A 25,480-nucleotide genomic window follows, 5' to 3' on the forward strand; every position below is an offset into this window, starting at 1 on the left:
AGTATTTGTTTTATCACTCTATGCATGGACCTACACAGGATTACCCTGCCTGTTAGAAAAAGTAAAAAAAATTATCTGGGGACAAAGAATGAACACTGGACTTTGCAAGAAGCAAGGCTGCTTGTCTGCTGTCTTAGTTAAACATTGCTGCAATATTTCATCCCAGTAGCTGAAGCAACAGTCCATATCAACTGAAACAATTGAGACATAGTTTCTTTCTAATCCAAGGAGAATTCTTCTGAACTCGTATAACAATTTAAAATGTTGACTCTTGACCATGCCCACTGTTTAAGGGTGCAGTCTAAGGTTAGAGATTATAAGGAAGTAATGAGAACTGAGTATACCAGGATACTCCAGCATAATGTTACAGGTGCATATTGTATATTGACCACCAGCACAATGCTGCAAGTGAAAGAATGAAAAATAGGTGGCTGTGGGGAGGAGTAAGCTTGTCTACACCCTAAACTACATCAGGCCTTGTTTCTGCTCCTACACCACATAACAATAAAGAAGACTAATGAGTCAGATTTCTCCCACTGAACCCACAAGAGTCTACTGAGTAGATGGACAAACATTATCTACCCCATGGCAAAGGAAAGTAGAATTCAAGCATGCCTTACATATACTGTTTAATACTATTGAGCCCCACTCAGTAGTATTAAATACACTTTCAGTACTTAAGATTCTAAAGCATGTGATGTGAGTTACATCTCTCTAGGTATGTCATATACTTAGAAAAGGACAAAATTTGTCCATGCAAGAGATGGCAAGAGATCATTTTGCACAAACATTTTGGGCTCAGAACAAATACAAAGAAGAGATTGCTAACCCATATGTTCTTTGAATCCTTGCAGGTATTCTGCTCATGCAAATGTCCAACATAACCCTGAGCTCAATGACTAGCAATGCAAGAATAAAACACAAGCAAGCAAGGTAAGAGACAAATCATTCCACAAGTGTCATCTGTATCTTTATCTTTCACCACCTGCATCAGTGTTTGTAGCACATGAAAACTATATACTGGCTAAATGTATTGTCTATATAATTAATCCTTTCTGTGTTAACAGCACGCCAGTACGTCCCCACACAACAGAAAGGAGAGAAATCATTTATTCTGCCGAAAAGGAAGCAGAGTTTAATGCCATCTTCTCCTTTCCTGTCAGTGCTACTGCTGGTCAACCAAATTACTTTTCACCTTGCAAAGTCACACTTCAGCCACATTAAACAGAACAAGCACCACCATGCCCAAAATTCCTCACAGTGGTTGGATAAATACTGCCTCAGTTACTACAGTGTTTACTCCCAAGATAGGGAAGGGGACTGGTTGAGGTTACTGGAAGATCACCTAAATGTTAGCATTCTCTTTCAGTCACTAAATTGTAAACACATACTGTGCTTCAAGGACCAGAGACTGTGGGTGCTTCTAGATAGGAAAGTCCATTAAAAAGGCATTTTGCAACTTCACTCTTTGGACAATTCAGCAATGGCAAGATTAAGGCATGTGGCCCATAGTTAGTATTGTTATGATGAACAATGCAGTCATTTGTCAGAATGATCTACAGATAAGGTATTCTGGGGTGATAATCAATAGGTCTGGCCAATCAAACCAGTGAGTGTTGTCTGGTGGTAGATGGCATGGCAGAGACTTTGGATTCATATCAGGTAATGTGAAGAGCCAGCTGCTTGGCCTGCACAAGTATTCCGAGCCTCTATAATTTCCTTGGAATAAAATGAAAAGGGAAGGGGGTAGAGAACCATTTCTATATTGCTGGTATCTTAATGCAAATCTATTGACAGCTCTGCCCAAGAATTTCATACAGATGCCAAAACACTTAGCGGCAAGATGGACCCTGCAGGTTATAGTGTATTAGATATTCCTCCTGGCAGCACAGGAAGAGAAATAATATAAATTAGATTTGTTGACTAGCATGCTTGCAAATTTCATCTGTAGCAAATTAACTTAGATTTGTTGATTAGCACTTCTAAATGAAATCTGCAGCAGTGTGAGAGTTGACACAACAAAATATCCATGACTTTATCCAAAAGCATTTATTTTATTCTCAAATACAGTGATATTCATGTTTCCAAACAAATGTAAAATAAATCATGGTAAATTATAAGCATGAAAATGGATAGCAGATGAACACATTTTAAATAACAGAAAAAATATTTTAAGTTGTTTCTGTAATAAAAGACAGGTGCTTGTGATTAAAAAAGAGAAAGAAACTACCTAAAGATTAGAGGCTCAGTTAAAGACATATATGGTTTTAACTTTAAGAAGTATAATAATATGGGCAAATAACCTCAGATAGAAAAAGTTTCAAACTACTGTACACTCAGTGCTTGCTTATGTTCCTTCTCATTTATTGAAATACTTTTTATAGGGTCAAAATGGCTTCTGTGGGAAGCAGTCTGCACATACCTCTAAGCTGCATCAGATCTCCCTCTAGCTATGGCTATCCATTGCAATGTGGAGGCCATTGCAAGCAAGGGATTGGCACAGCATTTCTCAACTACAATGCTTTAAAGTAGGGCAGAAAACTACAAAACTCCCACATCATGAAGACGACTCCATTGGTCTCATCATATCTTCCTGTTTTGTCCCACGAACAACACACTGGATGTGATGGGAGTTACTTTGTGCCCCCATTCCAGCAATTAGTTCACTGTGAAGTTTCCAGTTAGTCAAGATGCACGTTTGTATTGGGCTATTTGAGTTTGCCTTGTGACAGAAGGAATATCCTTTCTGTAAATTATTAACTTTAAGCAATATTTGAAAGGAGGGTCAAATTTCTCTCCTTAGCCAACCAACCTGAGCTCTGCCCAATACTGCAAATATGTGATATATGTATGAAATATCTATCTTATATTTAGATGTAGTATTTTAGGATTCTTGAATCTTGCTGTTTATCCTGTTTCACAGGTAGGTGCTGGGGCTTTCTGTAGTAACCAGTTGCAAATATTCCAGAGTGCCTCTGCGATAACTAGCTATGCGTGAAATCTCTCGCACATGGAATTCTTCAGTTTCCCTCTTCTTTAGTGACTCTGTTATCATCTCTGCAAAATCAACTTGCAAACGTTGCTGATTCTCCCTGCAAAGGGAAAAAGTTTTAAATTACAATGGTATGTCTACTATGATTCTTAGTCATAAACCTTTTAGTCTGGCCTGGAAGATCCCCAAGCTTCCAGGAGCTACAAGGGTAGGAGCATCCGTCAACTGCAGTTTCTTTGACAGTACAAGGTAAAAATAATCTGTTCTTGTTTTCTTCAGCTTTACTATACATTTCTGGCATTTTAAAAAAAGCAGTCTTAGCAAATACGATCATGCATAGCAAGCAGAGTGGTACCAAAAACAAATGTGTGTGTCTGTGTACTTTTTAAGTAACTTACTAGACACTTAGTAATCTAAACAATATCTTGATTCCTCTAATGCTCAGAACAGTAGTTTCTTTCTAATCCAGTCAGTTTGGCTGTCTGAAAGATGGCAGTACTTCCATGCATACTGTTGGACTTTTTTAAAAAAAATCCATAGCTGGGAAATGTATTTTTATTAGCACCAAACAAAATGCCACCAAGTGTGCAAACTTCAGTGTTTGGACTCAATAATTCTATGGATCTGGACAGGGAAGGGGGAATGTTCTCCAATCAAATTGATGAACTTGGTCAGGATAGACTTCTGGGAGGGACTGAGTTAAGTTGCTAAAATTGTCACGTCCATCATTTAGATGGCGGTTTGACAACTCTGCAGCAGGGGAAGGAGGCAAAACACTACCTTGATATCTGTCAGCAGACAGAACAATTACAGGCAATTTCCTAAATCCATATTGGGGTAAACATATTTTTAGATCAACTAAGAGGTCACAAAAACCCTGCAAGCCTTCAGGATTTCCAGATTTCTTCAGCAGGCAACTTACTACAAAAAGCTGGGTGCAGGGCAAAATAGACAGTAGAGAGGATGATTTGAGGGCATCAAATAAGCATGATCAGAATCTTATGGTGAAATGTGTTAACTGTAGATGTTTAGAAAATTTTCTGGCAGAGACAAAAATTAGATGTCCTGTATATAAGATGGTAGCAAGAGGGCACAATTCAACAATTCTTACTGATCAGTAGAAGTATTAAAGAGAAAAGTTTGACTGTTTATGTATGTATGTATGTATGCATGCATGCATGTATGCATGCATGCATGTATGTATGCATGCATGCATGCATCTACTTTGTAAGAAAAGGTTCTAGACAGTTCACAAACATAATAAAGAAATACAGTGTAAATACAGGGGGAAAACACTTGAAACCAAATATTAAAAGTATCTTAATGTGAGTACCCTACACTAAAACAACAACAAAAGTTAGTTAAAATGACTTCTCCCAGTGATTCAGTAAGAAAAGAGTATAAAGCAAAGCCCTCATAAACTGAATAGGTGAACATATATCCCATAGCTCATCAGACATATACAGCTGTTGGCTGCAGCTTATGCTGCTCTATGTTCCAGTGCAGTCTAGATGGTCACAGAGGCTATGAGGAAGAGGTAGCAAGTAATATATTACTTGGAATAGCATTGTCCATGGCATACCAGTTTGCAAGAAAGAAAAGATACAACTGTGGTATTTTTACAAAATGACTTCTGACCACCACTTCTTCCCCATTTCTTTCTATCTCTGTGGATCATAAATTTCTCACTTGATCCAGAAGATCACTGAGTGGTAGTATGGGTGGTTCCAACAACTGGTTGGTTCAAAATTTGGAAAGGAGTACGACAAGGCTGTATATTGTCTCCCTGCTTATTTAACTTATATGCAGAATACATCATGTGAAAGTCAGGACTGGATGAATGCTGAACCAGAATGATGATACCACTATGATGGCAGAAAGTGAGGAGGAATTAAAGAACCTCTTAATGAGGGTGAAAGAGGAGAGCGCCAAAAATGGTCTGAAGCTCGACATCAAAAAAACTAATGTTATGTCCACTGGTCCCATCACCTCCTGGCAAATAGAAGGGGAAGATATGGAGGCAGTGACAGATTTTACCTTTTTGGGGTCCATGATCACTGCAGATGGGGACAGCAGCCACGAAATTAAAAGACACCTGCTTCTTGGGAGGAAAGTAATGACAAACCTAGACAACATCTTAAAAAGCAGAGACATCACCTTGCTAACAAAAGTCCGCATAGTCAAAGCTATGGTTTTTCCAGTAGCTATGTATGGAAGTGAGAGCTGGACCATAAAGAAGGCTGACTGCCAAATAATTTATGCTTTTGAACTGTGGTGCTGGAGGAGACTCTTGAGAGTCCGCTGGACTGCAAAGAGGACAAACCTATCCATTCTAAAGGAAATCAAACCTGAGTGCTCACTGCAAGGACAGATCCTGAAGCTGAAGCTCCAATACTTTGGCCACCACATGTGAAGAGAAGCTTCGCTGGAAAAGACCCTGATGTTGGGAAAGAGTGAAGGCAAGAGGAGAAGGAGGTGACAGAGGACAAGATGGTTGGACAGTGTCACCGAAGTGACGAACATAAATTTGACCCAACTCTGGGAGGCAGTGGAAGATAGGAGGGCCTGGCGTTCTCTGGTCCATGGGGACACGAAGAGTCGGACATGACTAAATGACTAAACAACAAAAGTATGGGTGGGGTGGTGGAGGATCTTTTGCAACAACAACAACAAAAAAAAGATAGAGAGCACTTACCTACTTGCTAGAGCAGAGGTTGCCAACCTTGGGTCCTCAGGTGTTCTTGGACTACAACTTCCAGAAATACTGGCCCCCATAGCTAGTGGTGAAGGCTTCTAGGAGTTTTAGTCCAAGAACATCTGGGGAAACAAGGTTTGGAACTGCTGTGCTAGAGAGATTGCAATTCCTATGTCTCAGCTGAAAGAGCCTCTCTCTTCCTGGCACCATCCCTACATACATTAGTGCTATTCTTGTCAACTCTTTCTTGATAGACACAATGTACAGCAGAAGATATGTGATACTTTAAATTGGCATTCTTCTTTGCTGAGAATATATATGTATGCTTCTTTTTGTACTTTAGTTAGCTTTCAAATGCAAGTTTACACACACACACACACACACACACACACACACACACACACACACACACACACACACACACACACACACACACACACACACACACACACACACACACACACACACACACACACACACACACACACGTATACCCCCTCGCCCAGTATTTGTTGTGCTTATAATCATGCTTATGCTTATAACATACATGCATATTACAGAAAGGAAACATGGAAGATATTCTAGACATTGTACACTGATGTGGACATTAATCCCCAGCCCTTAATCAAAGAGACTCTTACACAGAAGGAGGTGTTGGAAGATTATATTGCCGGTCCTTAACTCCTGTCAACCAGTAAGTAATCTCAGTTCCTTTGCCCTAACATAAAATGACAAAATAATAAATTTGAGGTTAGAATAGAGACTACATTCTAGTGATCATCACTACATTACATTGTACAGTACATATTAAAACCTAGAAAACCCATTATGCATATACCTTATTTCCATGTACCTGTTATTGACCCTGTACAAAAATGAGCAATGCTGTAATATATAAACAGTGTGTCTTATGATATTTAATGCCAAAGCAAGATCAGAAAGCCCTATTACTACCACCTACAGACATCTAAAAATGTCTGAAGAACAATTTTTAAAACCATCACACAACTGACTAACTAAATCACAATCCCACAAAGAACATGAAGCAATGTAGGATTCCACAACGTGATTTAGACTCGTTCCCAAATTTCTAAAACTCCCTGCTACTCAGAAAAGACACGCACAAACATAAATAAATAAATACTCTAGCCCTGAGTGCCACATACAGTCCCAAAGGAGATGATCAAGTCTCCTGCACCCCACAAGCATCACAAAGATCCATACTGCCAACGGCAAAAAGATTGCTTTGAGCAACACAATTATCAAATGGCACTGCTTCTCAAAAAAGACTCAGTCAAACTTAGCCATAAGGATTACATATTTGAAAACCCTCTAATTCAGGACAAAATGAAGAAGAAAAAGCCCACTCTACATCCAATATCTCTAGATACGCATCAGGCTTGCCTTCCATACTTCATTTATCATTGGAGATAGTATTTAACTTCCCTTTGAGACAAAGGTAAAAATATACCAGTAACAGGGTGCAGAAAAACTTGTTTTGTAAACCAGCCAGCTAATTTGCTGCCTTTAATAGGGGCTTAGGTCCCACAAATACAAAACTGGTTATGCCTATTTATCTACGTTCTGGATGTACAGACCAGATCCCATTAATTTTCACATTCTTACAACCACGTCCTCTGGCTTGGAGAGCTGACAACCGAATACAGTCACTCACAATCACAGCATTGTGAGGTCTTATATCATTGACCCATTCAAGAGTTTATAAAATGGCTATTCCACTGACATTATCAAGGCCCAGACATACAAAATTTAAATAAAATGTCTTTCTATTATTTATATAACAGGAATGTGAAGTAACTTATTGTCTGTTCATAGTAAGTTTTCTAAACTGAAATAAGTAGTACATGCTGTAAATATTTCAGAAGATAGAATTAGCAAATGGAGATTAGAATAGTACTATGTACAGTTGTGCATAGATAAATCCAGTGAAATCAACAAAACTTCACAAGACAATGCAGTACAGTTGTTAGAGTGTTGGACCTGAATTTAAAACCTCCATGTTTTAATCGCTACTCAGTTGTGAAACTTGAGGGTGGCCTTAGCAAGTACCTTTGTCTTCAATTAGTAATTTAAAACACATGAGCTCTTCAGATAAACAATAGTTCTAGAGACCTTTTAAAATTATGAATGTGTGATGTGAGTGTATATTACCTTCAGATATGTTTCTCCTCGCTCTTCATACTGGAATTGGCAGTCTGTCCTCTTGAGGATAGCAATGGTGGAACCACTTACATGAATTCTTAGAGCTACAGACAGGCAAGCAACAGAAATTTGAAAGGTTTTTTACATACATTTATCTTTTCTTTTGTGTTGCCAGTCTACTTTACAGTTGTTATTCAGCTCATATTCATGAGTTCCTATTAATCAAAATGGTATGATTCAGCTTCTTTTATCTTTCAAACATCAGAGCAATACACTACAGATAGGAACTAATATACTTCTTAAAATAATCTTGGAGTGGACCTTTTGATTTCAATTAGCTTGATTATTCTGAAGTAATTCTGAGTATCTAGAATCAAAAAGGAAGTTACCTGTATGACTAAGAAAAAGAAGAGGCAGTAAAAGTACAGTAACTCGTTTGATGTTACCCAATCTAGGTCATGATGGTGAAATAGTTTTTATCTAGAAAATAAGCATTGGATTTCATCACAGTGTGTAGAAATGAATCTATATTCTTACGTAAACCTGTAGACTCCATTCTTGAAGCTGTGTTCACTGTATCTCCAAACAAGCAGTAACGAGGCATTTTAATCCCAACTACACCAGCAGCACATGGACCTGAAAAGACACACAGAGAAGGAATTAAGACAAAGATGGGGAATTCATATGTGGACAGACAGCTCTGCAGCATCTCAAGCACATGTTAGAAACTGACACCATTTTTTAGATTCCCTCTGTCCTGTCCCCCCATTCATCATGTGTGCTTTTATGTCTGTAACTCAGGATGGCATTTCATACATCTGATGAAGTAGACTGCAGTCCATATATCCTATCCCAATATATTTGATACTTAATGTCATAAGACTGTTGCTTTTGCTGCAACAGGCTTCATAACGCTGCCCCCCCCCCGAAGAGGAAGAAAAATTTGAACAATTCAGTCGGACAGGTTGGATGGCCACTTCCCTGCCCTGAATGGGGTTACACTCCCCCTCAGGGACAGAGTCCACAGCCTGGAGGTGCTCCTGGACCCCAGTCTAACTCTGGAAGCCCAGGTGGACTTGGTGGCCAGGGGCACCCTCTTTCAGCTGCGGAAATTGTACCAGCTATGGCCCTACCCAGACAAGCGGAGTCTCATGACAGTTACACATCGTTGTCATCGTTTAGTCGTTTAGTCGTGTCCGACTCTTCGTGACCCCATGGACCAGAGCACGCCAGGCCCTCCTATCTTCCACTGCCTCCCGGAGTTGTGTCAAATTCATGTTGGTTGCTTCGCAGACACTGTCCAGCCATCTCATCCTCGGTCGTCCCCTTCTCCTCTTGCCGTCACACTTTCCCAACATCAAGGTTTTTTCCAAGGAGTCTTCTCTTCTCATGAGATGGCCAAAGTACTGGAGCCTCAGCTTCAGGATCTGCCCTTCCAGTAAGCACGTACTGGTAATATCTCATACAGATTACTGCAATGTGCTCTAAAGACGGTCCGGTGACATAGATTTTCCTGGTATCCTACTGTACCCTAGCATAGGCTTGTAGCTATTAAATTCAAAGACTTAAAACTGAAGATGTAGGCCCTCACAAGGAGTGGGGATGCTGTGTAGCAACAAACCAAAGGAATTTATTTGCTAAGTCACCTGGCCAGTTGCACCAGATATGGTGCTCAGCTCTACTTCTGTTTTGATTTCATTCTCAGCTCTACCTCCTGTTTCAACTTCATTCATTCTTCCATATCCCTCTCTTGCAAATATGTCTTCTAGACGAATAGCCATGCCAGTCTGTTGCAGGAAAGACAACAAAGTGCCAATTTGGCAGTTTGTCATTGTTCTTTGCACTCTCAGGTCTTCCGCCGGTGCCCTAGCTTCCCTCCTTTGCCTCCTCCAGCATGGAGGACTTGGAACAGCATATAGTGTGGCTGAGAAGGCCAATTCAAGAGTGACAATCCCTTCCACATTGAAGACAAATGCAATCTGTCCCCTGTCCAGCTCCCTGACTTTGCTGGCTTCGGGACTGCTTCTTTGCCTCGGCCTGCTGAATAAGTGTCTCTTCAAAATGGAAGAGGCCATGATGCACCACCTGCTTCCAGGCTGAACGGTCAGATGTCAAGGTTTCCCATCTGTTGAGCTGTTCTGAGATCAGTCAATTATTAAAACAAGTGCCAGAGAAAATATCAATTTTCCTGAAGTGCTTAACTTTGTGGTGCTGGAAATCTGTCTTAATTAATTTTAAAGTAGATTCCCTAGCAAGTTTACAGAAATGCATTTTAGTGTAACAAAACAGCTGTTTGATTACATTGTTCAGACCTTGTCCCTTGAGATTTCATTCCTTTGCAGGTACACTGTATTTCTCAAGCACATGTTATTAAATAAAATTCATCTCCTGTATAATGTATTGATTATACAGACACACTAGATAATTTATTTTTGTCAGCTATATTCTTCCTCCAAAAATACCTTCCAATTAATTTTTTTTAAACCACCCAAAATGGCTGGGAAAAAATATGTATAATGCCATACTATAACCCACTACTACTGTCAGTTTATTGAAAAATTCAAGATGAAATTTACATCCATTGGATGATTATTCTTTGCTGTATATTTGATATGTTATTCCATACCAGAGTGAATTCCTATTCGAATCCATATAGGAAGGCCTGGAAGATGTTGGAGTTCAAAGGAGCCAATGAAGCTGAGTATATCCAGTGCCATCATGGAAATGTCCACTGCGTGACAGTTGCCATTCCTCTTTGGTAAACCACTCACTACCATGTATGCATCTCCGATGGTCTCCACCTGTTGAGACATGACCCAGAGCACAGACAGAGTTCTGACTCCTGTCCTCTGAAGATGCCGGCCACAGACACTGGCGAAACGTTAGGAAGAAAAACCTCCAGAACATGGCCAAACAGCCCAGAAAACCCACAACAACCAATATGACTCTAAGTTACTATCTTTACCTGTCAGAACAGGTATTTTGTTTTTGTTTTTTAATCTATCAGATAATCATGGGATTTTATTTCTCCTTAGGCAAGAAGGAATGTTAAGCACCTTTCAGTTAAGAAACATGTTTATGCAGGTATTTGCAACTGTGTGTTTAGATGATTTTCTCACAGAGGAAGAACTGTTCTGTTAAAATCTAGGATGGGCAGAGTGTGTCATCCCAGCATTTGGGGGGAGCTCTCCTACATGGCTGGTCAAAAGCCATCCACATTTAAAATGTTAAGAGAAACAACTGTAATTTATTCCCATATTTTGCACAATAGTTTTAACAGAGAACACATCAGAGAAAAATACTTCTTACCCTTCTTTTGCATTCTTAAAAGATTGGTAGTAATACTCTGCTCCCTAGTTCTTTCAGCACAGTAATTCTATCTAGCTTTGTATGCTGTCTTCTCAAATCTAGTCACCTTGTAGACATCATGATGGTCAAGAATATGATCAAAGTTCTTGTACATATCATTTAGCATGTCCACAACTTCCATAGGGGTGCTGTATTTACAGATGGTTGTGAAGCCCACAATGTCACTGAAGTAGATGGTGACTTCTTCAAAAAATTCTGGTTCTACTAACCCAGTTTCTTTCAAGGACTTTACCACAGGCCTGTTAAAGGAGGAAAGAAAAATGTAAGAAAATATGCAATTTTAAAATGTACTCTGAAAGGCTTTGTGACTTTCATGCTGGTTAGAATGTATTTAGGAAGCACAGGATAAATGCAGTTTAATTAATATCTGTAAAGATAAAATACAAGATCACTAATTAAACTTTGACAGTAGTAATGGTATAGGCAGGAAATCTTTCAAAACATACTGAAGCTGATGAGTTCATTATATTATGCAGCAGCAGACTGGACAAGATTATCTTTTGGCCCATAGCACCCCTTTAAAAGACCTTGTGCCTTTCATCTGTACACATGTGATGTATTAGTGCTCAAATAAAAGTTTAAAATATACATTTTCTTCTGTTTTACTCTGATCTGTTTAATCAAATCTGAAAGCTTAGTTTCAGTAATGCTTAGGTAAAGGTTCCCCTTGACAATTTTTGTCCAGTCGTGTTCGACTCTAGGGGGCGGTGCTCATCCCTGTTTCCAAGCCATAGAGCCAGCGTTTGTCCGAAGACAATCTTCCGTGGTCACATGGCCAGTGCAACTTAGACACAGAACGCTCTTACCTTCCCACCAGAGTGCTACCTATTTATCTACTCACATTTTTACATGCTTTCGAACTGCTAGGTTGGCAGGATCTGGGACAAGCGACGGGAGCTCACTCCGTCGCGTGGATTCGATCTTATGACTGCTTGGTCTTCTGACCCTGCAGCACAGGCTTCTGCGGTTTAGCCCGCAGCACCACCATGTCGGTAATGCTTATCTGCATATTAATCTGCATATTCTTAAGTACTGTACACAGTTCCCTTATCATGCCAACGATCTTCCATTTTCCACTAAAATTCCAGCTTGGTTATTTGTATTCTGCCACATTTCATTTTTCTGTAGCTGTTGCTGCAACATGGCACCAAGGGCAGGTAAAATTTCATCCAAAGCCATGTGGATGGCTGCACCCATATCATCCAGGCCCAGGCCCTCCTCACAGGTTTAGTCCTCCTATGAATAGTAAGTCCCACAATCAAAGGCAGATCAAGAAATGCATGAAAAGCCTGGAACCAGCTTGAGTAGATTCATATTCGTGAATAATACTGAGTAAAAGTCTCTCAATAATGCATCATCCTTCAAAATTTCTCTTTCACATACAGAACAATGAATGATGTTCTGGATGTCATATCTCAAAGATACTATCATGTTTATAGGGGAGGAGACAAAAATCTATAGTGTGGATGCAAAACTACCTTTCCCCGAAAATAAGACCTAACCTGAAAATAAGCCCTAATATGATTTTTCAGGATGCTCGTAATATAAGCCCTAACCCAAAAATAAGCCCCAGTTAAGTGAAACCTTCCCCTCCACTGTTGTGCAGCATTGTGCAGCAACTACGTAGAAGAAGACATGACTATATTTGAATAAATGTAGATTGTTGTACATGAAAAAAATAAAATATCCCCTGAAAATGAGCCCTAATGCATTTTTGGAACAAAAATTAATATAAGACCCTGTGAGGCTCATTGCCGCAATATATGATTATGGCTGTGAGCACTGGTGTAATTAAAAAGTATTCAGTAAATTCTTATAAGACAGGTTATATCTAGCAACAGTTAAAGGCAGCTAAGCAAATCTTTTCAAATAAGAGGGAAGGGCCATCACAATTCTGCCATGTTCATGAGCTCCCCTCCACTCTTGTATGTGGCCGTTATTTAGAGGAGTGCTGGCGTAGATGGACTTCTGATCTAATCCCATAGGGCAATGGTTCCCTGTCATGGGTTTCCACATGTTCTTGGACTAAAACTCCCAGAAACTTCCACCACTACCTGTGATGGCCAGGATTTCTGGGAGTTGATGTGCACTTAATTGCTTGATTTGTATGTTTTAATACTGTAGAACCTTTATTGTTTATGTCTGTATTTTGTTATTAGTAGTAGCCTTGAGTGCCATTTTTGGCAGAAAACTGGGATTTAAATTTGAAAAAATTAAATATCAGTCCGTCTTCTCTAGAACACAAACACCTACTCCTTTTGATCTAAGGAGAGAAGCAAAGGAATCTGCAGCACAGTAGAAATCGAAGGATGAAAAAGTAAGGGAACAGATACAGGGACATTGGGAGGAACATCGGGGGGGGAGGAAGAGAAGGGGGTAGAGGCATGGGAAGGGGGCAGTGATGAAGACTGCTGGGACTGCAGAATGGGAAAGAATAGAAGCACAGGGAGAGATATCAGAAAGTGAAAACAGGGTGTGGGAAGCACAGAAATGGGGGCTGTTAAAGAGAAAGGTTGAATTTCACAAGGTAAATATTTGTCTGCTGTCTGTCTACCTCTTTCTAGACATTGCTAAGACTACAGCTATCTTGTTTTTAATCCTTCTCACAAAACAACAACAATAATCATGTATCATCAAGTCAATTCTGACGTATGGTGACCCTTTTCAGGGTTTTCCAGGAAGACACTACTCAGAAGTGGCTTACCATTCCCTTCTTCTGGGAGTGCACTGGGATTGTACAGTTTGCCCAAGGCCAAATAGGCTGTCTCTACTTAGAGGAGGCACAATGGGGAATTTAACTCCCAACCTCTGGTTCTGGAGCCAGATACCTAAGCCATTCAACTATCCAGCTTCTCACAGTACCTACCATTTATTAGATATACTAGCTTTCTGATTCCATTTTCCTCTTGTTTTCCCTTTTCTTATCATCCTAATTCCACTTTTAGAGATGTTTATGAACAGCACAGTATTATAGTATTCAAAGTAGCACAGCAAAGGGAAGTGGGATGGTTATTTATTAACTGAATTTCTACCCCCACCCTTCTAGTGAAAAGCTAGTACTCTGGCTGGCTTACAACAGATATAAACATAAAATTAAACAGTTTATAGAAAAGAACGTAAATTAAAAACAGCATATAGAAAATAAAACCCTCTCTAACCTCAATTACTGTATATCTAAAGAAACACTACATAACACCCAGGATGGTGGCATCATCATCATCAATTAAACAATAAACATAGAGCTGTCAAATAATTAAATAATTGGTTAAATTAAATAGGGGTAAGGCTTTCAAAGGCCAAAGTGAAATCCCATGTTTGAATTTGCTTTCTAAAGTCAAGGAGGGTGGGGGCCTAACACACTTTCACCAGAAGAGAGTTCCTCAGCAAGGCGGACACCACTGAGAAGGCCTATTTCCTAGGTATAGATTCCTGGGCCTCTCTTGGGGTGGCCATCTGTAGCACCAGAGACTGGAAAGTGTGGGTGGGATGGGAGGTTGATCTGAGTGAGAGGCACTCTGTCAGGTAGCAAGGTCCTAAACAATTCAGGGTTTTGTATGTCAACATTAACAGCAGTTGAACTTGGCTTAGAATCATACTGGTAGCTGGTATGACCAGGAAAGGACAGGAGATTTTATCATATTTTGATGTTCCTGAAACCAACCCTGCTTTTGCATTTTGCACTTGCTGTAGCCTCCAAACTGCCTTGAAAGTTAGGCCCATCAAGAGAGCCGGGTCCAGGAGCATTCCCAAATTATGAACCTAATCCTTCAGGGGAAATTTGCCCTTAAAAAGACCAGGAAGAAAGTCACTTTCTGGGACTTCAGGGGCCCCTTCTAAAAACAGCATCTCCATCTTGTCAGGATTCAACTTCAGTCTATTAGCCCTTGTCTAGTCCATGGCCATGACCAGGCAGCACTCCAGGGTCTGCACAGCTTCCCCTGCCAAAGATGAAAAGGAGAGGTAATTGCATGTCATCGGCATACTGATGACAGCACACTCCAAATCTCTGAAAGATCTCCCCCAGCGGCTTCATATAGATATTGAACAGCAATGGGGAGATGATTGACCTCTGTGGGGCACCACATTGTAAGACCCATGGGGACAAAACAGCACCCTCAAGCTGGACCATCTTGCCCTAGTAATCAAGGATGCTGTGGTCAACTATATCAAAGACCACTGAGAGATCCAAGAGAAGCAACAGAGTCACACTCCCCTAGTTCACCTCCTGTAACAGGCCATCTAGCAGAGTGATGAGAATTGGCATGGCCTGAACCCCAGTTTAAATGGATCAAGACTATCAGTATCCTCTAAGAATTCCTGAAACTGGTGAGCTACCATCTTCAATCAATTTACCCATGAATTTTATATTAGTGACAGGGCGATAATTGTTTAGATAATCTGTCGGCAAGTTGGCTTTTTAAAGAATGGACCAGATCATTGTCTTTTTCAGGGAGCAGGAGTTTATGATCTGGGTGGGCCATTCAACTGTATCCTCTTTTTTAAAAGCCAGAAGGGGCATGGGTCTAACAAGGAAGTCCTAGATCGTGCAAGCATCTCGTCTGCACCATCAAGAATTATAGGCTGAAATTGACCCAATATAATCAGAAAAGAAGGCGTGTTAGACATCTCGGTAAGAAATATCACCATGGCCTCAATCAAAAATAGGCTGTGAATCGCTCATGTGTAGATATATATATAGTTGAGGCACAGGATGCCACCCCTCTACACGGGCAGACCATCCTACTGGGTCCCATCTCCGCACAAGGGTGGTGGATTGCCATTGCAAGGCTGAATTTCAGCAGGTGGTGAGCCAACCGTAACAAGGCAAGTGAATTTATCCTAGTAAACCTCAAATCTTTCTTGCCTGGCCAGTCAGAAATACCAAGTCAAGCATATAACTTGCCAAATGTGTAGGACTATACACCCCTTGGGACAGCCCCATGGATCTCAAGGCATCCATGAAGTCTAAGGCCAGACTAGTGACTAAAGCCTCCACATAAATGTTAATGTCCTCAGGAGTACAAGCCTGGGGGACCACAACAACACAGCAGAGAGAGACAAAGTCCATCAGCTGCAGCAGGGACAGTGTTGGGTTGTGAGGAGAATGTTGCTAAACCCTTCCAGTCTGCCATGATATTGGATGGAATAACCTGGAGGGCAAATCTGGAAAAGGACTACCCCCTCATCAGTGCCCACCCAGGTCTCTTGTTATACATGCCAGGTCAGCCCTTTCATCCACAATCAGATCAGCAGTCAGTGGGATTCTGGACTGACCTGACATTCAACAACAAGAAGGTCAGAGCAGGAGGCAATGGACTGAACTGGTTACCTTGCACCTGTCAAAGGGAGGGAACATTAGAGCCCGGAATCAATACAAACCATCAAGAACGGGTTCCGCCAGTAAAAGCCTACATTCCCCCTCAGCACCATATTTCCCCCTACCATACACCTACCCTACCCGTCACCATCAAAATTATATTGTACCCCACCATAATAACACCTCCCCTACCTGGCAACAACAGACAGGCCTTACCCTGCCCTCCACAGCAGAGAAAGGAGAGCAAAAAACCTCTTAGTCTCCTGACCAAAGAAAAAGGTCCTTAAGATAAAATACATAAATTAATTTGCACAGTACAACTTAAGGCCCCTAACAAAAGTAAAAGGAGACTAGCTAGAAATTAATAACTTAGTAAGTGCATATTACAAATAATAATAGTATAAGCAAACATACAAAATAAACAGAAACAAAACAGTAATGTTACAACATGTGTGCCATACTGAGCAATCCAAGAAGCAATGGCCACACTCAAGGCAGAACAGTTAGACCAGGACCCATTATATCCATGTGAAAAGGTATGGGATAGCATCCAGTCCATTGCAAGCAATGATTGTACAAATACTCTTCTTAACTCCCAGCACAAACTAGTCAGTGTGCTTTCTTTGGCATCCTTACAGAGAGTGTGTATATATAGCCGCCTAGAGTGGTCGAAATGACTAGATAGGCGGGGTATAAATACAATAAATAAATAAATAAAATATATACAACTCTTTGCCACTGCACATTTTGGCATCGATTTGGATAAGACGACTGTAATGGTAAAACAGAGGTATGGGCTACTACACCTGAAGCAGATTTGGATGGCCATTGGATAAGATAGTTTCAGAGCTTGGAAAAGTTACAGTTTGAACTACAATTCCCTGAATTCTACAGCCAGCATATCCACTGGCCATATCTGAATAACTTTTATGTAGCACACCCACGTGCTCTTCACTTGCGGACACCTGTATGATTTCACAAGTTCTGTGCAATCAAGACTTTAAAGTACACATGTTCAGACAGGATTATTAGATGTATCCATCAGACATCAGACTGCAAATGGTAAATAAAGTGGCGTCGTCACACCTCTGACAGATTTATGGAAGATCTGACAGCAACACTTCCCAGGTGATCAGATGGGCATTTGTCCCACTGTTTGGTCTGCTGCAGTGACTTGGTTCCCTCTTTTTTCTGGCAATCACAGGGTGCAATTGCTGGAGTGAACCAAACTGTCCTCAGAATGTCCCTTCTTCTACCTTTCTGAAAGTACCTTGTCTGGGGCTTCTACTTTTTTGGTGTGGGAAAAATAACTCTGGTTTGGTCCATTTCCAGCATGTGTGATAGTTTTGCAGCTGTCAAGGCTCCTTCCATTTTGAATTTCTGATATTACAAAGTGTCTTAATAAGAGCCACTTCAGGATATCAGAAGGTGAACACTTTTTTCCTCGACAAAGGCAGGGGAAGTGATTTACACACACACACACACACACACACACACCAGACTTTGGTATACCATTGCTGATATGCTGCATCATAAAGATTTTTTAAAAATGTTTCCGGTGTCTTAAAGGACTGGTCAAGAAACTGCATATTGTCACAAAAGGTGGAAATGTGCAGAGGTGTCAGCAACATTGTGCTAGTATCTATATATGCAACACCAGTCTAAATCATCATGTCGTGAGCTATTAATTCAGCAAAGATGTAAAGTGTATACATTTATGCTCCATATTAGCAAAATGTTTCAATCAGTACTTCACACCACATGCAGGAAGCATGTGTAATAACTATTCAAGATTTGGTTTTAATCAACAGTTGCTAGAGAACAGGGGAAAATGTGTATATTTATATATGTGCACCTGTGGTCTTCTATTGAAAACAACAACACATCCTTTAGGAATGAACACAGATAGACCAGAAGGTACTTGAACTTTGATCAAGTAAATTTAACATTCTTTAACTTATATAAGACGAAGGTTAATGGCTTCAATTTGAAATTTAAAAAAAAACTTGAGGGAATAAGTGTTTCTATAAGAAGGCCCTCCTCCTTGCACTTCCATGGTATTTTTACTTCAGTGCACAACAGATTCTGGATTAGAACTAATGCTAGTGTTCCTGTAAAGACTAAAGTGCATTTGCTGCTCCAGAAAAATCTATTCTCAATACAAATGAACTAATAACATCAGGACAAGTCGCAAGTGCCAGAGTCCAAACCAACAAGTCAAGGCAATACGTCTTACTAGTCTAGGTATTGAAAATACCAATATTTCCTATTTTTTCTGCCTCAGAAATACAAACCTAGCGTCTATGCTGTCAGGAGAGAGCACAGTCTGTCTTTACAGAAATGCTATGTATGGAAATACAGGAAGCTTGTACATCTCGTTTTGTGTGACAAGGTAATCTTAAGCAGGTCCCAGTTCTACAGGTTGCTTAGATAAAGTAGTTTCTCCTCTGTTACTTGGGACAATGGATGATTTTTTTTGCTTGTAGCCACCAATGAGGTTCTCAAGGGACAAATATTGTTAATGACAAACACAAATTGATGTATAACTTTATTTAGACTCTTCCTCAGTAAATTCTCATACATGAATTCCACAGCAATTGCAAAGTGGTCCCTCCTGAAGAGCACTCACCCTGGGAGAAGCATGAAATTAAGCTTGTCCGCTCTGTCACGTTCAGCTTTGTACAGCTTCGTCCTCTCTTCTACTAAGTGCTCCAGGTTCCGTGAATACATCTGCAGACGTCGGATTAAGGTATCCATGTAGCTTTCATTAGTTTGGCTATGGTAGTTGCTGGAATAATTGTGAAAGCAGAAGCAATCAAGATGCATTTTCAGGACAAATGATAAGTGAGTGAAAATTATTTCTACACAGACTGAAATCCATTAATATAAAGTTACACCATATAAGCCTGATACTGTAATCAGCCATGACCATATTTTGTTAAAAATTCCTTACTGTTACACCCCTCAGGGTTCCCAGGGTCCCTTAGGATTCCTTTGGTTCTGGGAAAACCTTTGGGGACAGCGGGCAGGTGGGGGGGGAATCTTAAAGGTCTGAAATTGCAGGTACTGTCCCAGTGGCTGTGATTTTCAGACCTTTAAGACTCCTGCCTCTCCCAAAGCATCCCCAGAACCAAAAGGGGCCCTAAGTGATTCTGGGAGCCTCAGAGAGGGGATAGGAAACTTTTTATTAAGGAACTGCAGATGCAGCAGATGACAAAATCAGGGCTTACATGGCATAAAACTACTGGACTTCACCCACAGGGTGCCATAGGGCCAAAATAGAAATCACTTACCCTTCTTGATCGGAACTGTAACACGTTAAGGAAGTTTTAAAAGTTGTGGTTGTGCCTTACAGGAAAGCTCTTGAGTTTTTAAAATGCTATATTAGATTTCTTAATTCTAAAAATAAATGAATGTATGGAACAATTTGTTGGAGTTTTTATTTTTATTTATAATTTTGTATTAGTTTATATATACAAGTCTGTAGTTTTAATGACTCAGAGGGACTTTTCTGGACTGAGGGGATTATCTATCTGTCCAGCACTAACCAATAATTCCTTCTAGCTTTTGAATTCAAAGAGTGCCCCACATCTCTGCTGAGTGTTCTATCCCTCTCTTTCATCAGTTGGTGACAGTTGTTTGTTGCTGTTGATCTGTTTGGTTGGTTGGTTTGTGTGCAGTAAAAAAAGCAGTATCCACAAGACCATAATTTCAAGCAACTGTTAAGTAAATAATATTTAAAATTCTTTCTCCTACAAATGTCTGAGTCAGTAATTGAAACTTTAAAGGCAAATTAATGAAAAAGGGGTGTACTCTGGAAAACTTGAAGTGATCTCCTCTATAGATCTCTGTACTTCTGTTGTGTAGCAAAAAGGGAAATTTACCAGAAATCCAAAACTCTGCAAAATAATTTGGAGTAGAGTAGTGTTTATGTGTCAGCCAGATTTTTGAATCCTTAACACATATCAATACATCTTTACTCTTTGGTGTCTTCACTTTCTTAATTGCTTCACCTTTATCACAAAACTTAATGATTTTTTAAAAAATGCTTTCTTTCAGGGAACTCAGAGTAATGTATATCCTCCATCTCCTATATTAATCTATTTTCTCCTCTTCTCAGACATGCATGTTCTTCCTATCAAATGATAATAAAACATCTAATTTCCAGAAAGATTACAGAACCATTTTGACAGAAAGATGCGTAAGTACTTGATATAAATCAATCAGCTCAAGTTCTTACCAAAATATCTTTGCCAGAGTCGTTTCTATTTTCTTAAAATCTGGTCTTTTCTCTGGATCTTCTTCCCAACAGCTCCTCACAAGAAGAGATACCTAAGAATGCATGATCCCAAAGCAGACTGTTTTTCTTCCCATCATGGAATATTAAAACAACACTCCCCCTGATTTTCAGAATCTTCTTTCCTCACTCATCCAACCTAAATCATGAATTCTCAAGCCATCAAAACCACTTTTTGTCATACTGTCTCAGGGGCTTCTGGTTTTACCTTTCAATCTAGTTCTGCAATCCACAGTAATACATGCCCCCATCTATCGGCGTGTGATGGGTTGCTGCTGGTTGTGGGCACGTAGGAAAATGCACTAGTACAGAACTAGATGTCCATCTAAACCAGTAGTGTATACTTCTACCACCACATTCTTCATAGCAACCTGGTATACCCTGCATTTTGCATATACTCTGTGATGTACCTTTAGAACACAATTTGGCAAGTTGTGGTCTTTCAGATATTGTTGGGTTGCAATGTCCAGCAAGCCCAGCCACCATAGCAAATGATACCGGAGGATAGGAATGTAGCTCCAGAACATCTGGAGTGCTACAAGGTGCTCATCCCTGACACAGAGCCTTAGTCTTAAAGTTCAACAGTGGATTCATCCAGCTGGAGCATTTGTTCCTCCTCACTGAGTAGCAAATGCTGTAACTTACTGCCAACTGACTGCATTTCTGTCTATATTTTTATTCTTAAAATCCCATTTCTTTTCTAAGAAGTCAGTGTATCTTTAAGAAACAGATCAAAATATTATTAAACCTTGGAAAATGCTTGTAAAAACCTTTAAAACCCTGTGACACAAGAGTGTCCCTGGAACTTTCGCCCCTTTGCTTTAAATAGATCTACACTACATTTAAAGCAACTGACACTGACAGATATCTGCTGCTCATTCACCTCAGAAATAATCTGTCTTCAAAAATAGTGCTTCTAAAAATGTGGAGGAAACAAATTGCCTGCTGGATTTTTGTAGGGTTTTGGATTGTGTAAGTGAAATACTGCAAAACTGAATCTTCTGAAACAGCAGACATTCACTGTTAATCCACTTTGGAAATCAACTCACTTTGGAAATCAAGTCCTTTACAACTCTTGCAGAAAACTCTTTAAACACTTTTGTTGTTTCTGTAAGAGTGGAACAGCCCTAACTTAAAAACCTCTGACCAGAGAAGCGCTTGCTGCCTTAACTCTGATACAGTATTGATAAAAAGTGGAGGGAACAAAAACACATACAAGAGATGGTTTTAGAAACTCTGAAAAGTAGAGAGTGGGCCATGCTTTATCACAGATTATATAATTTTGACCTTTGTGTCATCTGGACAGCTGGGGTAATTTAGATCAGTGTATATTTCCATGTATACGGATCCCTCCCCAATGTATAAGATGACCCCCTAATTTTTACCCTTGCTGGAGGCGGAGGAGAAGTCAATGGGCAGCTGCGAGAGGCGGCCCAGCATGGCTGTTCCTCCGCTTCAGTCTCCTGCTGCTGCCTTCCGTGTATAAAATCACCCTCAATTTTTCGTCTAATTATTTGAGGAAAAAGTGTCATTTTATACACAGAAAAATATGGTAGTTCAACAAAATAGCTGTTTGAATAGAATCAAAACCCAAAATTCTGTTTAAAAGCTCAGTAATTTCCCCAGAATTTTCTTATCCATTTGTAGTGTCTTATTTATATATATATAGTTTCATTACCTTGTTCATAAAAAGTTAGTGTCTTTTTTATTATGACTGTAAAAACTTATTGGCCAAAATTCTGTTGTGCTGTTACATAAAAGGTGTGCCTTTAGCAGAAAATTGCAGTAAAGAAATCTCCATAGGCACTATCTGTATGCAATAGATAATGCCTGCAGAGATTTTTTAACTTATGACAATTTGCCACTAAACATTGCACCTTTTGCGTAACTGTGCAAAAGGATTTTGATCATACAGATGTTATGCTATTTATTAAACTATTTATTAAAATGAAATACTAATTTCTATGCTGTTTTATCATTTGAAGCTCTTCCTACACCCTCCCATCCTTAGATATCAAATGACAACCCACCCAAAACTGTCGCAATAATTAGAAGGTAGATTACAAACTACAGAAGTGCATTTTACTACATTTCACTTTATTGCATTAAACTCACTAATGAGAGCAGATGCTGCAAATGTAGATTCAACTTGTCTGTGTCAAACTGGTTAGTCTGGGTCTGTGCATAAATACTACCTCTGTCTGCTGACAATGAATTTTTTCCCCAATAAGATCTTACTTCTTGTTCTTTCTCTCCCTCTGTCTCCTCCAATAAGAGATCTGGCCGGAATGGTCGGGTTCCTTTGCTGCTTTCTACTCTGTAAAGTTTCTCTAAAGCAAGAGAGAAAGGTAGAACTCAAACAATTCAGCACATGCAGACAAGATGCACTATTTCCTAAGCAAACTAAATGTTTCAATGTATTCTAAGCAGGCTTGGGCTCCCACTTAAGTCTTAGATCTGAATAACTTGCTCATTCTGTGATAAAGATCTATACAATGTGAGTTTGTCTTTAATTTGTGAGACACACCACTGGGGTAGACTAATAGACTGACAGATGGGAGAAGACATTAGCATTTGTTGTGTATGGCATTGGGATGCTTGATCGCAACATTGCATTGGAGCATTTTCAGTGAGGACATTGTGAAGAACTGTTGCAAATTGTTTAAGAGTTTTCTGCTTTTTTGTGTGCTTCTTTGTGTTTCTTGTTTTTTTCAAACAAAATCAACAAAATATAACTGACATATCATACAGAAACATAACCCCCCACACAGTATAACCTTGTGCTCCCCTCAGAACAATTTATTGTTTTCCCTTAACAATTTACATTATTATATTACTTGCTTATTTTTAATATTATATCACCCTGTTTTTCTCCAGAAATTAGTCCTCATTGGGAGTGAAACCTTTGCCTTTCTCAAGTGCGTGTAACAAAAATGGTTTCTGTATTTCACTAAAACCATCAGTATTTGATACTCCTTTTCTTATCTAAAGTTCACATGTTAATTTATGTTTTGTGTTTATATAATTTATTTAACAGCAATTGATGGTGATAAGGAAAGAGGATGGTTCAAATTGGGAAAATAGCACTACTGTTCTCTCTGATCAAATCTGGAGCCTCTCTGATGCATTTCTTAAAAAAAATTAAAAAGTTGGGAAATCTTATTACAGATTTCATAGGGTATTTAGGATAAATATATCTTGGCTTGTACAAGTACAAAGCACTTAGCATCCTTTTGGAGCTAAAATATCCTATCCTTTTCATAACTGAAAAAAGGTAAAAACATGTTTTAAGCAATGACACAGCAATTTAACATATAACCACTTACTCTTTTGAAATGGTTAACTTTTCTTCCTATTTTGTGGCATCCACAGGATGTAAGAACCTGACCAAGGGCTTGACTACACAGGAAGGTGGTTCCAGGTTGATTCTGACTTTTCTGTACCATGCCTCTGGCAGTTTCTGCTGCTGAAATGGCTGGTGTCATGCACTTGGGAATGATTAATTATCTCCTTAAAAGAGTTCACAACACGTATTTTTTATTTTTTCATCCGGGTCTAACAACTCAGGCCCAATGGAAGCTCTGCAGTGATTGGGTTTAACAACGCAGGACCAATGGAAGCTCTGCACTGATTGGGGCGGGGGGGGGGAGTAGAAAAGCCACACGTGTACAGAGAGAGAGAGAGAGAGAGAGAGAGATGACAAAGCCCTAATAAGGTGACCTTGGGCAAGAGCGGGAGGGGGGAAGGTCAAGGAAGAAGATACAGAGAGAAAATCTAAGAGAGCCTCCCCACCTCTTTTTTTCCCCTTTCAGTTGGAACAAAATGGAAGATACGACATGACTGGTTGCTCAGGGCCTTTCTTTAAAGAGCCTGAGCAATAAGTAAACTGTTAAAATAAATAAATTGTTACTTTATTTCTTCTTCTCTCTCCAAATCATGTGCTTTGTAACAAATTGTAACAAAATCCCTTCCTCCTCCTCCTGTATCAAGCCACTCATCATAGGATTAAATACAGTATTGCTCCGCAGCTTCTCTAAAAATATTTTGGTACCCACCCCTGCCCCAAATAGGCTCCTCTCAGGATATAATTTCTAATCTTCAAAATGTTTCATATCCTTCTTACTTTTCACTCCAAATCTCTGGGTCAAAAAACACACACACAACAAAACAATGCCATTTTGGCTTTGGGTGCATTAGGAAGCAGACATCAGGGACAGCGGGACGGGAGAAGAGGAAGAAGGAATATGGTTTTTTGTTGTTGTTTTTAGCCCAGAGTCATCAGGGGCCAAAGGAAGAGAGTGGAAAACAGCACTGAATGGATGCAGCACTACATTTGACAACAGAGAAGGAGAAAGTGGACAGAGAGAATGTGAGGCAAGGGGGATGGGAATGAGGAGAGAAAGGGAGCACAGGGGGTGCAGGGAAGAAACACAGACATATTTGTGTGCACATAAACACAGAGAAAGGGAAGGTCCCCTGGTCTTTTTCTGGCAGGTAGACATTTGGATAAAGTTCTATCTGCAGGCATTGGGGGGCTGGAGGATCCTACTTGGAACCCCTCAAACTTAATACCAACCCTACTGAGAAGGTGAGTTCAGATTGTGGTGTTAATTTACAAAATACTTTAGAAGTATTATTGTATAGACC

At 39.8% G+C, this 25,480-nt stretch overlaps 1 protein-coding gene and 1 long non-coding RNA gene across 3 annotated transcripts in view; one reads left to right on the forward strand and one right to left on the reverse strand.

Moving 5' to 3' along the window:
- Nucleotides 1–22,796, forward strand: part of LOC144583084 (uncharacterized) — a 31,489-nt gene extending 8,693 nt beyond the window's left edge. Inside the window, exons 2-6 of one of the 2 annotated variants that reach the window (XR_013536675.1) lie at nucleotides 855–933; nucleotides 10,507–10,827; nucleotides 19,131–19,285; nucleotides 20,657–20,737; nucleotides 20,849–22,796. This is a non-coding gene — a long non-coding RNA (uncharacterized LOC144583084). The remainder of the gene's footprint in view (nucleotides 1–854; nucleotides 934–10,506; nucleotides 10,828–19,130; nucleotides 19,286–20,656; nucleotides 20,738–20,848) is intronic. The other variant, XR_013536674.1, reaches the window with a different exon arrangement.
- Nucleotides 2,565–25,480, reverse strand: part of GUCY2C (guanylate cyclase 2C) — a 79,428-nt gene continuing 56,512 nt past the window's right edge. The window contains exons 19-27 of the mRNA XM_020787967.3: nucleotides 23,072–23,163; nucleotides 20,777–20,868; nucleotides 19,166–19,324; nucleotides 11,266–11,458; nucleotides 10,477–10,651; nucleotides 8,388–8,486; nucleotides 7,860–7,954; nucleotides 6,329–6,405; nucleotides 2,565–3,092 (exon numbers count right to left, since the gene is read on the reverse strand). Coding sequence (XP_020643626.3) covers nucleotides 2,918–3,092; nucleotides 6,329–6,405; nucleotides 7,860–7,954; nucleotides 8,388–8,486; nucleotides 10,477–10,651; nucleotides 11,266–11,458; nucleotides 19,166–19,324; nucleotides 20,777–20,868; nucleotides 23,072–23,163 — 1,157 coding nt within the window. The 3' untranslated portion in view covers nucleotides 2,565–2,917. The remainder of the gene's footprint in view (nucleotides 3,093–6,328; nucleotides 6,406–7,859; nucleotides 7,955–8,387; nucleotides 8,487–10,476; nucleotides 10,652–11,265; nucleotides 11,459–19,165; nucleotides 19,325–20,776; nucleotides 20,869–23,071; nucleotides 23,164–25,480) is intronic.

The sequence above is a fragment of the Pogona vitticeps genome, chromosome 5, assembly GCF_051106095.1.
Source record: "Pogona vitticeps strain Pit_001003342236 chromosome 5, PviZW2.1, whole genome shotgun sequence".
In the NCBI taxonomy this organism is placed as follows: Eukaryota; Metazoa; Chordata; class Lepidosauria; order Squamata; family Agamidae; genus Pogona; species Pogona vitticeps.